General features: G+C 45.4%; 1 protein-coding gene across 1 annotated transcript in view; it reads right to left on the reverse strand.

Annotated features, from left to right (window-relative positions):
* Positions 1-15,012, reverse strand: part of CMPK1 (cytidine/uridine monophosphate kinase 1) — a 44,339-nt gene extending 29,327 nt beyond the window's left edge. The window contains exon 1 of the mRNA XM_033226476.1: positions 14,682-15,012. Within this exon, the coding sequence (XP_033082367.1) occupies positions 14,682-14,852 (171 nt within the window). The 5' untranslated portion in view covers positions 14,853-15,012. The remainder of the gene's footprint in view (positions 1-14,681) is intronic.
* Positions 15,013-15,403: the final 391 nt, after the last annotated feature.

Below are 15,403 nucleotides of genomic sequence, written 5' to 3' on the forward strand. Positions count from 1 at the left end.
AAAAGGAAGGAAGTTCTGATACATGCTAACATGGAGAAAGCTTAAAAACATTATGGGCTGGGTGCAGTGGCTCACGCCTATAATCCTAGCAGTTTGGGAGGTCGAGGCAGGTGGATCATAAGGTCAGGAGATTGAGACCACCCTGGCTAACACAGTGAAACTCCTTATCTACTAAAAATACAAAAATTTAGCCGGGCGTGGTGACATGCACCTGTAGTCCCAGCTACTTGGGAGGCTGAGGCAGAATCACTTGAACCTGGGAGGCAGAGGTTGCAGTGAGCTGAGATCGTGCCACTGAACTCCAGCCTGGGCAACAAAGCAAGACTCTGTCTCAAACAAACAAACGAAAATTCATGTTATGACCTACCTAAATCATACATAATTATACAGGTAAAGCTTGTGTGTTAAATTAAACATGTAACATTTTCTAATACCAATTAATGACTAACACATTCTGGAAGCTCCAAACAGAAAATGGATACGGAAACAGACTTTTGTGTAGTCCCAAATTAGGCATATTCAATTGCTTGTTAATATAGGATACATTCCAATGGAGAATGGAACCAGCTTATAGGTCTTCTGGAGAAGACTGATGGAAACCAGGTATGGAAGAACATGTTTCACGGGACCCAGTCCCTCAAAGCAAAGGCCTCTGAGACTTGTAAATAACAACTGCTGCTTTTTCCTTTACCAAAGTGATGGTTTGTTAACTTTACGCACCAGGCAGCATAAAACTGTCAACTAACAGTATGTCTGTTACACCTGTTCCCTATTAAAGTTCTAAATGCTCTTATCACGTTTAGTCTGTAAAAATGTTCTTAATTTGTCAGGTTAAAGCAACTAAAATGTAAGAGCAAACACATTTTCATATAGCAATTGGGCTAAAAGTATTAGCTTTAAGGTAGTAAGAATCAGTGTGACTAGGCCAACATGACACAAAAAATAAGACATCAAAATATATGTGCTGTCTCCATACTCCCAGCAGAGTCCCCACCCTTTCTCTCTGTAACCTGGACAAAAAGTCCCACTACTAGATTGATTTCTCTAATCCTCTGGATTTCAATTCAGAAAGCTACCCATTAAAATACTGCACTCCTATGTGACTTTTGGAGGACTTCAGTGATTACAATCCTTTTGCATTAGCATCTAAACTGGAATGTGGTACAGCAGATTCACAATAGTGCCCTGGGTTTAATTTTTTAAGGGAAACACAGCAATAGTCAATGTGACACTATGTGAACTATCAGCTCAAGATAGTTAATTTTCAACTTAAGATCACAGACCGGGCACGATGGCTCACACCTGTAATCCCAGGACTGTGGGAGGCTGAGACAGCCAGATCACTTGAGGTCAGGTGCTCAAGACCACCCTGGCCAACATGGTGAAACGCTGTCTCTACTAATAATCCAAAAATTAGCCAGGAATGGTGATGGCGCATGCCTGTAGTCCTAGCTACTCGAGAGGCTGAGGCAGGAGAATTGCTTGAACCTGGGAAATGGAGGTTGCAGTGAGCTGAGATTGCACCACTGCACTCCAGCCTGGATGACAGAGTGAGACTCTGTCTCAACAACAACAAAAACCAACAACAACAAAAACAAAAAGATCATAGTACATTCCTTTCAAAGACATCATATCTTTGTGAGGTTGATTCTTTTATGGGTTGTTGCTGTCATAAAAACAAGTACCACAGGAAAATTAATGTAGGACAGGCACAGCAGCTCATGCCTGTAATCTCAGCATTTGGGGAGGCCGAGACAGGAGGACTGCTTGAGGCCAGGAGTTCAAGACCAGCCTGGGCAACATAATGAGACATCTACAAAAATTTTAAACATTAGAGAGGTATGGTGCGATGTGCCTGTAGTCCCAGCTACTCATGAGGCTGAGGTGGGAGGATTGCCTGACTCCAGGAGTTGGCGGCTGCAATGAGCTATGATTGTGCCACTGCACTCCAGCCTGGGCAACAGAGCGAATGAATGAGAGAATGAATGAATGGAACGAAGGAAAAAAGGAAAGAAGGAAAGAAGGAAGGGAGGAAGGGAAGGAGGGAGGGAAGTAGGGAGGGAGGGAGGGAAGGAGGAAGGGAGGGAGGGAGGAAGGGAGGGAGGAAGGGAGGGAGGGAGGAAGGGAAGGAGGAAAGGAAAGAAAGAAAATAAAAAAAAAATAGGCTGGGCATAGTGGCTCATGCCTATAATTCCAAGAATTTGGGAGGCTGAGGCAGGTGGATCATCTAAGGTCAGGAGTTCAAGACCAGCCTGGCCAACGTGGTGAAACCCATCTCTACTAAAAATACAAATATTAGCCGGGTATGGTGGCAGGCGCCTGTAATCCCAGTTGTTTGGGAGGCTGAGGCAAGAGAATCACTTGGGGAGGGAAAGGGAAGGGGAGGGGAGGGGAGGGGAGGGGAGGGGAGGGGAGGGGGAGGCAAACAAACAGGGGCCGGGCACGGTGGCTCATACCTGTAATCCCAGCATTTTGGGAGACCAAGGCAGGCAGATCACCTGAGGTCTGAGGTTCGAGAGCAGCCTGGCCAACATGGCGAAACTCTGTCTCTACTAAAAATATAAAAAGTAGCTGGGCATGGTGGTGTGCACCTGTAGCACCAGTTACTTGGGAGGATGAGGCAGGAGAATCACTTGAACCCAGGAGATGGAGGTTGCAGTGAGCTGAGATAGCGCCACTGCACTTAAGCCTGGGTGCCAGAGTGAGACTCCAACTCAAAAAAAAAAAAGAGAGAAAGAAAAGAGACAGGGAGAGAGAAAGAAAGAAAATTAGTAAGAAATGCAGGTGGAAGTGTTCAATCTGATTCCAATGTATGAGAAACAGTGCCCAACAGGCATATACATTTCATTAGTAAGTGTGGTTACTTAAGAATGAAATTAGGCCGGACGCAGTGGCTCATATCTGTAATCCCAGCACTTTGGGAGGCCGAGGCTGGCAGATCCCAAGGTCAGGAATTCCAGACCAGCCTGGCCAACATGGTGAAACCCCATCTTTACTAATACAAAAATTAGCCAGGCGTGGTGGTGGGCACCTGTAGTCCCACCTACTCCGGAGGTTGAGGCAGAATCATTTGAACCCAGGAGGCAGAGGTTGCAGTGAGCCAAGATGGCGCCACTGCGCTCCAGCCTGGGCGACACAGTGAGACTCTGTCTCAAAAAAAAAAAAAAAAAAAAAGGCCGGGTGTGGTGGCTCACACCTCCACACCTCTAATCCCAGCACTTTGGTAGGCCAAGGTGGGCAGATCGCCTGAGGTCAGGAGTTTGAGACCAGCCTGACCAACATGGTGAATCCCCATTTCTACTAAAAATACAAAATTAGCCGGCATGGTGGCACATGCCTGTAATCCCAGCTACTTAGGAGGCTGAGGCAGGAGAATTGCTTGAACCTGGGAGGTGGAGGTTGCAGTGAGCCAAGATCACGCCATTGCACTCTAGCTTGGGCAACAAGAGCAAAACTCCACCTCAAAAGAAAAAAAAAAATGAAATGAAATTGCTATTTTTTTCCTCCTAATTTCTATGTATCATTTCTTCAAACAGCTACTTATTTGTTAAAAAATACTTACTAAGTATTGTTTGGAACTCATTACTTACTTAATATAGCTGTTAGGTATTTCTTTTTGCACTAGGGTTTTTATGAAAAAAAAAACAAAAACAAAAAACTGAGACACTAAGGGCATCATAAACTGAGACCATTTGGGAGTCTTTAAGCTAAGATCTAAAGGATGACTAGGCATTTCAAAAACCATGTAGTAGAATGAAGGCCAGGCGTGGTGGCTCATGCCTGTTAGCCCAGCACTTTGGGAGGCCGAGGCAGGCAGATCACCTGAGGTCGGAGTTCAAGACCAGCCTGGGCAACACAGTGAAACCCCATCTCTGCTAAAAATACAAAAAATTAGCTGGGCATGGTGGTACACGCTTGTAATCCCACCTACTCGGGAGGCTGAGGCAGAAGAATCGCTTGAACCTGGGAGCCAAAGATTGCAATAAGCCGATATTATACCACTGCACTCCAGCCTGAGCAACAGAGCCAGAGTCTGTGAAAAAAAAACAAATAAATAAATGAAAAACATGTAGTGAAATGAGAGGGAAAAGACAGGGTCCCCACCCTTAAAGACATTACACTCTAGTTAGGGAGGCAAAACTAAAAGATAAAGTTTCGAAATAATTTACAGTTAGGCCGGGCATGGTGGTTCACACCTGTAATCCCAGCACTTTGGAAGGCTGAGGTGGGTAGATCACCTGAGGTCAGGAGTTTGAGACCAGACTGGCCAACATGGTAAAACCCCACCTCTACTAAAAATACAAAAATTAGCCAGGTGTGGTAGTGGGCACCTGTAATCTCAGCTACTTGGGAGGCTGAGGCAGGAGAATCACTTGAACCCAGGGAGTGGAGGTTGCAGTGAGCCGTGACTGTGCCACTGCACTCCAGCCTAGATGACAGAGACTCCATCTCAAAAAATAAAAAAAGGAAAAGAAAAAAAAATTACAGTTAAACTTTAATATCTGCAAAGTTCTTTCATATCTGTTTGCATTCAAGGGAGTGTTTTTTGTGTCAGCCTCACTTATGTCAGTTTACTCTCTCACACTTTACTCAGAATTAAATCCTCCAGTAACCCTATACAAGGATAACTGCTTTGAGCGTTTTCCATCTCCCAGCTGCTTCTTTCCCACTGTCCTTCAAAATTGAGCTCATACACATCACCTCCTCTGGGAAGCCCTCCCTGACTCATTAAACTGAAATTTAGATGTCCCCTCCCTTACCTAAATGGTATATTTGGTATATTTATATCATAGGATTTATCATTCTATCCTGTAGCCATTACCAATTAATTTCCTTGTTTCCTCACTACATTGTAAACTTTTGGCAGCAGGGTCTATCGTCTTTTTTTTTTTTTTAAGACATGGTCATGCCCAGGCTGAAGCACAGTGGCATGATCATGACTTATTGCAGCCTTGACTTCTCATGCTCAGGTGATTCTCCCACCTAAGCCTCCCAAGTAACTGGGACCACAGGCACGCACCACCAGGCCTGCTAATTTTTTGTAGAGATGGGCTTTTCATATGTTTCCCAGGCTGGTCTTGAACCCCTTGGCTCAAGTGATTCTTGCACCTTGGCTTCCCAAAGTGCTGGGATTACAGGCATGAGCCACTGCCACTGGTCAATCTGTGCCTTCTTACTCAGTTCAACAACCAATATCACAGTGCCTGGCTCTCAAAAAAATGTTTTCTGAATAAATGACAAGTACAGGGAAGTTTATATGTATGTATGTGTGTGTGTGTATATATATATATATACTTTTTTCTTTGAGACGGAGTCTCACTGTTGCCCAGGCTGGAGTGCAATGGCATGTGGTCTCAGCTCACTACAACATCCTCCTCCCAGGTTCAAGCGATTCTCCTGCCTCAGCCTCCAGAGTAGCTGGGATTACAGCCTCCTGATCCACCCGCCTTGGCCTCCCAAAGTGCTGGGATTACAGGCATTAGCCACCGTGCCAGGCCAGGAAAATATTTTTTAAAAATATACACAGGATAGGGCATGGTGGCTCACACCTGTAATCCCAGCACTTTGGAAGGCCGGGGCAGGCGGATCACTTGAGGTCTGGAGTTCAAGACCAGCCTGGCCAACATGGTGAAACCCCATCTCTACTAAAAATACAAAAATTAACCGGGTGTGGTGGCACGCGCCTGTAATCTCAGCTACTTGGGAAGTGGAGGCACAGGAATCTTCTGAATCTGGGAGGCGGAGGTTGTAGTGGGCCGAGATCACCACATTGCACTCCAGCCTGGGTGACAGAGCGAGACTCTGTCTCAAAAAAAAAAAAAAATACACACAGGTAATTATGCCATTTCACTTTAAAAAAAGAATTGCCAGGCACAGTGGCTCATGCCCGTAATCCTAGCACTTTGAGAGGCTCAGGCGGGTGAATCACAAAGCCAGGAGTTTGAGACCAACCTGACCAATATGGTGAAACCCTGTCTCTACTAAAAATACAAAAATTAGCTGGGCATGGTGGTGAATGCCAGTAATCCCAGCTACTTGGGAGGCTGAGGCAGGAGAATCTCTTGAACCGGGGAGGCGGCGGTTGCAGTGAGCTGATATGGTACCACTGCACTCCAGCCTGGGCAACACAGTGAGATCCTGTCTCAAAAAAAAAAAAAAAAAAAAGGAAAGAACAGGAAAAAATAAAGGAATTTATTCTCAAAAACCTTAGAAAACAGATTAACAAATTTGTAAAAATTAAAATAATCATCCAAGCTGATATTCATATACTTTTGATAGAAATATAATAAGTATAATGTTTGTGATGGTTAATTTTTGGTGCCAACTGGACTGGATTAAGGGATACCCAGAGAGCTGGTAAACATCATCTGTGAGGGTGTTTCTGGAAGAGATTACCATTTGAAGCAGTTGAGTGAGTACCAGCCTGGGCAACACAGTGAGACCTTGTCTTTACAAAAAATAATTAGCTAGGCCAGGCTAATTGGGAGGTCGAGGTGGGCAGATCACCTGAGGTCAAGAGTTCAAGACCAGCCTGGCCAACATGGTGAAACCCTGTCTCTACTAAAAATACAAAAATTAGCCAGGTGTGGTGGTGGGTGCTAATATTATCCCAGCTACTTGGGAGGCTGAGACAGGAGAATCGCTTAAACCCGGGAGGCGGAGGTTGCAGTAAGCCGAGATCACACCACTGCACTCTAGCCTGGGTGGCAGAGCAAGACTCCATCTCAAAAAAATAAAATAGGCCGGGCGCGGTGGCTCAAGCCTGTAATCCCAGCACTTTGGGAGGCCGAGATGGGCGGATCACGAGGTCAGGAGATCAAGACCATCCTGGCTAACACGGTGAAACCCCGTCTCTACTAAAAAATACAAAAAACTAGCCGGGCAAGGTGGCGGGTGCCTGTAGTCCCAGCTACTCGGGAGGCTGAGGCAGGAGAATGGCGTAAACCCGGGAGGCGGAGCTTGCAGTGAGCTGAGATCTGGCCACTGCAGTCCAGCCTGGGAGACAGAGCGAGACTCCGTCTCAAAAAAATAAAAAATAAAAAATAAAAAAAAATAAAAAATAATTAGCCAGGTCTGGTGGTGTGAGCCTGTAATCCCAACTACTCTGAAGGATAAGGCAGGAGGATTGCTTGAGCCAAGTGGCTGCAGTAAATGGTGACGGAGCCACTATACTCCAGCCTGGGGGACTGTCCCAAAAAAATAAAAATTGGCCAGGATCAGTTGTTCACGCCTGTAATCCCAGCACTTTGGGAGACTGAGGTGGGTGGATCACGAGGTCAGGAGATCGAGACCATCCTGGCTAACGCGATGAAACCCTGTCTCTACTAAAAATACAAAAAAATTAGCTGGGCGTAATCCCAGCTACTCGGGAAGCTGAGGCATTAGAATTGCTTGAACCTGGGAGGCGAAGGTTGCAGTGAGCTGAGATCACACCAGTGCACTCCAACCCAGGCAACACAGCAAGGCTCTATCTAAATAAATAAATAAATTATAATATATAAAAATAAAAATCTTAAAGTAGACTGTATTAGTCCATCCTCACACTGCTATAAAGAAATACCTAATAAAACACTGTCGCTACTAAAAACACAAAAATTAGCCAGGTGTAGTAGCACACACCTGTAATCTCAGCTACTTGGGAAGCTGAGGCAAGAGAATCTCTTGAACCTGGAAGACAGAGGTTGCAGTGAGACAAGATCGTGCCAAGGTTCTCTAGCCTGGGTGACAGACTGAGTGAGCCTCTGTCTCAAAAAATAAACAAACAAAAACACAAAGGAATTAAATCTATAGGTAAAGAACTGAAAGGATATCCATGATACAGTCAGCAAAAAATACAATAATCTCACTTGAAGATAAAAAATATAAATATTTGCATTTTGTTCACAAGAACATTGAGAAAGAGATGGGGAGGCAGTGCATAACAAGCAGTTACTACTAGTGACCTCAGAATTAGAAAAGATGTAACTTTTCCCAATGGGCATGTATTACTCTTATAACTTAAAATGGAAAGGCAAAAAACAAAAGTTTTCAAAATTAAGGGCAGTAAAGAATCTGAAGATCTTCTCCCCTCCTCCAAGTTCTTAACAAAAATCCCATGTCACAAGCACCCTTAATGAAACAGTGGTGCTTCTGAAGAGTCAAGTATTCCGTGGACCACCTCTTTTACAGATAAACTTTCTTAAAAAAGAAAAATTTCCCGGGCACGGTGGCTCACGTCTGTAATCCCAACACTTTGGGAGGCTGAGGAAGGCGGATCATCTGAGGTCAGGAGTTTGAGACCAGCCTGACCAACATGGAGAAACCCTGTCTCTACTAAAAATAAAAAATTAGCCAGGCATGGTGGCACATGCCTGTATCCCAACTACTCAGGAGGCTGAGGCAGGAGAACCGCTTGAACCCAGGAGGCGGAGGTTGAGGTGAGCCAAGATCGTGCCACTGCACTCTAGCCCGGGCAACAAGAGCGAGTGAAACGCTGCCTCAAAAGAAAAAAAATTATTATTCCACCAAAAGGAAAGAAGCCTATTCTTAAATACTGGACCTTAATAACCAGTGGATTTTCCTATCTACTAGTTTCTTCTAAATGCTGCTCTGTTTGAGAATTTGTAATGAGGAGCTTGGAAATCTCAGCAGATTTTCACAACCATATCATTTATTCATTCATTGAGAGTAAACAAAAGTGATACATGAGAAATATGAGGAAAACAGGCTGGGTACGGTGGCTCATGCCTGCAATCCCAGTACTTTGCAGACTGAGGTGAGAGGATCGTTTGAACCCAGGAGTTTGAGACTAGCCTGTGCAACATAGGGAGACCCCATCTCTACAAAATAAAAAAAAATTAGCTAGGCATGGTGGCATGCACCTGTAGACCTAGTAACTTGGGAGGCTGAGGTAGAAAGATCAGTTGAGCCTGGGAGGTGGAGGCTGCAGTGAGAATGGGCCGCGATTGTGCCACTGCACTGCAGCCTGGGCAACAGAGGGAGAGCTAGTTGCAAACAAATAAATAAGAAGGAAGGAAGGAAGGAAGGAAGGAAGGAGGGAGGGAGGGAAGAAGGAAGGAAATCAGCCAGGTGCAGTGGCTCACGCTTGTAATCCCAGCACTTTGGGAGGCCGAGGTAGGCAGAATACCTGAAGTCAGGAGTTTGAGACCAGCCTGGCCATTATGGTGAAACCCCATCTCTACTAAAAATACAAAAATTATCCGGGCATTGTGGTGGGCGCCTGTAATTCCAGCTACTCAGGAGGCTGAGGCAGGAGAATCGCTTGAACCCAGGAGGCGGAGGTTGCAGTGAGCCGAGATCACGCCACTGCACTCCAGTCTAGGCGACAGAGTAATGCTCCGTCTAAAAAAAAAAAAAAAAAAAAAGAAAAAGAAAAAGAAAAGGAAGAAAAAAAAAGAAATCAGAGGAAGACATTCAAACACTTCTGGTCCTGAAAATGGGAGAGCCAACTGCCACTGGAGCGCCCTCTGGGGATCAAATTTTTTAAAATTTTACATCTTCAGGACAAACAATACAAATACACTCTATGAATTCAATCTATTCAACTTATAATTCAGTAAGTGCTTAATAGGCAGTTACTATGTGTCAGGCACAATGTTCAACACTGGGGACACAAAGATAAATGAAATCAAGTTTCTGATTTATATATGCTTAAAGTCAATTATCATCCAAAACTTTTTCTAAGTGCAGTAAGTAGGATGGCCAGGAAAAGTTAAGAGTTACCCACACAGGCCTTGGAGGAAGTTGACACAGATGATAAAATGCTTTCTAGGTGAGGCCAGGCGCAACGGCTCCTGCCTGTAATCTGAGCACTTTAGGAAGCTGAGGCAGGTGGATCACCTGAGGTCAGAAGATCGAGGCCAGCCTGGCCAACATGGCGAAACCCCATCTCTACTAAAAATACAAAAATTAGCCGGGCATGCTGGCATGTGTCTGTAGTCCCAGCTACTCTGGAGGCTGAGACAGGAGAATCTCTTGAACCTAGGAGGCAGAGGTTACAGTGAGCCAGGGTCACACCACTGTACTTCAGTCTGGGCAACAGAGTGAGACCCTCTCTTAAAAAAAAAAAAATTTTTCTGGGCGCCACAGAAAGCCATTTGGCATGGTTATAAGCTTTAGTCATAATTTGTTTATGTAAGCAAAATGTTCACAATCTTTAAAAGAGAAGTTTAAATATTTCTTCCAACTAATGCATGTAAAATTGTGGTTATTTTCAAATATAAATTTAGGTTACATTGACGTAATTTCATTTGGGCCAAAACAACAAATATAAATAAACCTTAATTTTAAAAATTCAAGAATAATACAGTATTCCCATCATGATTTTATAAATAAATTACTGCACAATAATTCCACTCTGGAAACTTAACTCTAAGTATCACATTGATTTAGAAAATAGCTCACTTTCAAAAACAAATTAGGTATTAGAGGATACAGATTTACAAACAATCAGAAAATAAATTCTCCTTCAAGTCTGGGTATTTGGTGAAAAAGAAAGAAAAAGAAAGAACGGGAGGGAGGGAGGGAGGGAGGGAAGGAAGGAAGGAAGGAAGGAAGGAAGGAAGGAAGGAAGGAAGGCAGGCAGGCAGGCAGGCAGGCAGGCAGGCAGGCAAAACTGAAAAATATCAGTACAAATAAATGTGCAAAATCAATCCCAAAACCTCTCTCCAATCTTTCCTTCCCAGTACAGAACACTTTCAGAGGATACTGTATCAGACTTGCCTTTACCTTTTCTAGGTCTCCAGCAGCAATCTGCAGAGCAGAAGTCACCTCCAGAGAAAAAATACCAGATTCCCTCTAACAACACCCACTTCACTAATTTCAGTGCCTTAGAGAGCAAGATATCCTAAGGGTTTTTGGTTTTCTCTTTTTCTTCTCTTCCTGTTAACTGAATATCCTAAGATTCTGTAGCTAGGACTCAAATATGTACTTATGGCAGGCTGAGTTGGAAATCAACATACTAAAGTAACAATTTCAGGTGCCCTGTGAGCTACATTAGCTTCGACCAGATTAATTGGAGAATTTACCATGGATTTATATAATTTTTTCCCTACAGGAAAAAAGCTCCAAAAATTGCATTATTTTGGAATTTAGTTTATAATTGCCTGTATAATAAAATATTGAGTCAAAACAAAGAGATTCACAAAGGAAAAAAACAACATACCACTGACTTCACTAACAATAGATATTCCAGTGTCTGTCTAGCCAGCTAGAGAATAGCAACTGCTAAATTATAAACTATTTGGAATTAGTTGACTGACAGCTTGATAAAGTTTATGGCAACTAGACTCAAGAGAAGACATTTTCATTAAAGAAGATAACGGTTGAAAACAGTTTAAGGTCATATAATTGTTGAAATCTTAATAATATAACACATTACAGAACATATCTCCTCATGGAATCTTGTAACTGATAATTAACAAGCTTAAAATATTATTTGCCATTACCGAACAGAATAAAGAATAATTGTAGAATGTACAGATTATTATTATTATTATTATTTTGAGACAGAGTCTCACTCTTTCGCCCAGGCTGGAGTGCAGCGGTGCGATCTCGGCTCACTGCAAGCTCCGCCTCCTGGGTTCAGGTCATTCTCCTGCCTCAGCCTCCCGAGTAGTTGGGACTACAGGTGCCCCCCACCACGCCCAGCTAATTTTTGTATTTTCAATAGAGACGGGGTTTCACCTTGTTAGCCAGGATGGTCTCGATCTCCTGACCTTGTGATCCGCCTGCTTCAGCCTCTCAAAGTGCTGAGATTACAGGCATGAATCACCACGCCTGGCCCAGAATGTGTAGATTATTTTTTAACCGGTATAGTAGTATGAGTATTATTCATATAGGTATAGACATTTTAAAGGCATGATTCAGAAATAGCATACTGTATTTAAATGCATTCAAATACAACATGCATAAAGTAATTTAAAAGAAAAATACCACTTTGCAATAAAAATAACCAGTCCAGGCATAGTGGCTCATGCCTATAATGCCAACACTTTGAGAAGCCAAGGCAGTAGGATCCCTTGAGTCTGGGAGTTCGAGACCGGCCTGGGCAATATAGTGAGACCTCGTTTCTACAAAACCCTAAAAAAAAAAGTTAGCAGAGAGTGGTGGTGCACACCTGTCATCCCAGCTACACGGGAGACTGAGGTGAGAGGATGGTTTGAGCCCAGGAGGCAGAGGTTGGAGTGGGTCAAGATGGCGCCACCGCACTCCGGCCTGGGTGACAGAGAGAGACGTGATCTCAAAACAAACAACAACAACAAAACCCACCAATAAAAATAACCAATATAATAACATCAGGAAGTTTAAAGTGGAGGTAATAAGATCAGAAGTTTAATGGAGAAAAAAAAATTTGCATCTGTCTCTGTGTGCCAGATATTTTACCTCATTTAATATTCACAAATACCACACAAAATAGGCATTTCTATTTTTTCCCTTTTCACAGAGGAACTCAAACTAAAGGTAACAACATCTCTGGGCCTAGAGAAACAGTAAATGGCAGAGTCAGGGTTTGAACCCATACCTCGTTGATGCTAAAGTCTTTGCCCCTTCCCGTATCATGCTATTTAAGAGAGATCACATATATTAAACAAAAATTTGAAATCACTCCCATTTTTCACTTCTTTTATTTATTTATTTATTTCTAAGACGGAGTCTCGCTCTGTCGCCCAGGCTGGAGTGCAGTCGCCAGGCTCTTTACTTTTTAAAAGACAACTGACAAGGCCGGGCATGGTGGCTCAAGCCTGTAATCCCAGCACTTTGGGAGACCGAGGTGGATCACCTGAGGTCAGGAGTTCGAGACTAGCCTGACCAACATGGTGAAACCTTGTCTCTACTAAAAATGCAAAAAAAATATTAGCAGAGCATGGTGGCTGTGCCTGTAATCCCAGCTACTCAGGAGGCTGAGGCAGGAAAATCGCTTGAACCTGGGAGGTGGAAGTTGCAGTGAGCCGAGATCTCACTACTGCACTCCAGCCTGGTGACAGGGTGAGACTCTGTCTCAAAAACAAAAACAAAACAAAACAGAAAAAACAACAAAAGAAAGTAAAGAGAACAAACAAAAAAAATTTTTTTAAAGAGGATGTAAATGTTACGTATTTTTTTAGTTGGACTAGTTCCACTTTGACACCTAAAAATGATCAATTTTTTTTTTTTTGAGACGGAGTTTCGCTTTGTCGCCCAGATTGGAGTTCAGTGGCCCCATCTCTGCTTACTGCAACCTCCGCCTTCCGGTTTCAAGCGATTCTCCTGCCTCAGCCTAAGGAGTAGTTCGGATTACACGCGCCTGCCACCACGTCAGGCTAATTTTTGTAGTTTTAGTAGAGATGAGGTTTCGCCATGTTAGCCAGGCTGGTCTCGAACTCCTGACCTCGTGATCCGCCAGCCTCGGCCTCCCAAAGTGCTGGGATTACAGGAGTGAGTCACCGCGCCCGGCAAAATGATTAATATTTATAAATACATCTGTACAACACATAATGACTTGTTGAACTCATCTAACTTTCTCTGGATGCTATTTAGGGAATAAAATACAGGACAGGAGTTGATTGTTATGAACATATAAGGAGAGAAGCAAAAGCCCAATGCTAATATTGGCCATATCCTAGAAGAGGAGAAAATTAGAAGTTCTAGGTCAAAAAAACCTTTGTTGGTTACAGAGTTTCAGGGCGATTTCACTAGAGGCCACCAATGGTCGCCTCTTCTGTTCCTAGATATGTTGTTTTCCTTCTTTTGCAAGCATTCCCCAGATTGTCCACGAAGGCTTTTTTTTTTTTTTTCACAGTGTCAATGCAGCTAACCAACCATATATCAGGCCCAAAAATTGTTAAAAGAATTGAACTGGTAACCTGTCTTAAAGCAAAAGAAAAAAAAGTAACAGGATTTTACAGTTGGCAGGTGTTTTACATCCTGAGAAAATCTGGGTTCAGAGACTCTTTTTACTGCATTACAAGGGCTAAATGAGGCTGGGAGAGAGGAAGTGACCGAGGGCCGAGCGTGAGCTGGCAGCAGGGCCAAAGGTTTAAGCTTGATATCAGAACTGCACTCTCGGCTTTCCCCATCCCCGTCCCGGGCCGAGCCTCAGGGCTGGCCCCGCCCTAAAGCTTGTGGGGACTGGGCTCGAGAGCGCCAGCCGCAGCCCACAGCACGCCTAAAATAACACCTCGCCCCACGGGGCTCCTTTCTACGGTAAAGACAGGTTAGGTGACAGTGCGGAGTTTAGAGAACCAGAAGGAAGGCACGGAGAAGAAAAATAGGTCTCCCCTTCCGGCAACTGCGGGCGCACACGGCCTCTAACCCAAATCCGCGCTCCTGCTGCCTTCACTCACCACACGATCAGCTACGTGCTAACCTCTGCGCGCTGGGGGATCCCCAAAGGTTGGCCTCCGGGATCCCTCTCCCAGCCCACTCTAGAGACGAATCTGGTCCCCAAAATGTAAAAAAAGAATGGGCGCAGGAACAAAGCGACCCCAAACGGCGCCCCCCAAGGCTGGCGGACGCGGACTACGAGTCCCGGCATGCCGCGCGCCGGCGGCCCTCGGCCACCGCCACGCGGGCAGCGCGGTGGCCGCCGGGACTCGTAGTCTGCGGCCCGGCGACTCCGGGGGAGCGGACCAGGGGCGGCGGGACAGGCCGGCCCGCGTCGCGTCATGCCCCAAGGAGCCCGCCGGCTGCCCGAGCCTCACCTCGACGATGCGGGCGCACTGGGTCCCCTTGCCGGCGCCGGGGCCGCCGAGGACGAACACTACCAGCGGCTTCATGAGAGGGGGAGGGCAGAAGAGAATCGGCCGGCGGGTCTGCAGCAGGAAGCTAAGGCCCAGGACGTGGAGCAGTCGGCTGCGGCAGCGGCTCAGCATACACGGCTCCTCGGCCGGACGCTGAGGGAGCTGACAGCGGCCGGCGAGGCGCGGGGCGGGGCGGGGAGGGGCGGCGGTGGGAGAAAGGGGCGGGCTGAGCCGGCGCCCGCCGCGGCCCCGCCGCCCGTGGCCGCCCAGGCGTCCGCGGCGCGGTCGGAAGGGGAGGAGCTTCGCGCGGCAGCTGCGTCTCGGAGACACTCTTGCAGTTCGCGCCAGCTTTCCTCCACCCCTTAGGTGGTTATTAGCGCTTTCTGACCGCAGATATTTTATCCTGCGCCCCCAAGTGTCTGTTGCTGACCTGGAGGCTGGGACGTGATCCGCGGGAGAGCAAAACCCATTGTCTCTGCTCGCAAGGAGTTTCCATTCCAGCCAGTGAGGTACGCGAAGGTAGCCGGTGTGAATGAGTAAGCACCAGTACATACAAACGGCAGTACGATTTTGAAGAAATAACAAGTAGGACATAAGATGGCCAGGGTCGCCAGAGAAGGCTTCAGAAGAGGTGACATTCAAGCCAAGACAAAAGGATAGAAAAGAGCGAAACCAGGCAAACA

This window comes from Trachypithecus francoisi, unplaced genomic scaffold (assembly GCF_009764315.1).
Source record: "Trachypithecus francoisi isolate TF-2019V2 unplaced genomic scaffold, Tfra_2.0 Lachesis_group12, whole genome shotgun sequence".
In the NCBI taxonomy this organism is placed as follows: Eukaryota; Metazoa; Chordata; class Mammalia; order Primates; family Cercopithecidae; genus Trachypithecus; species Trachypithecus francoisi.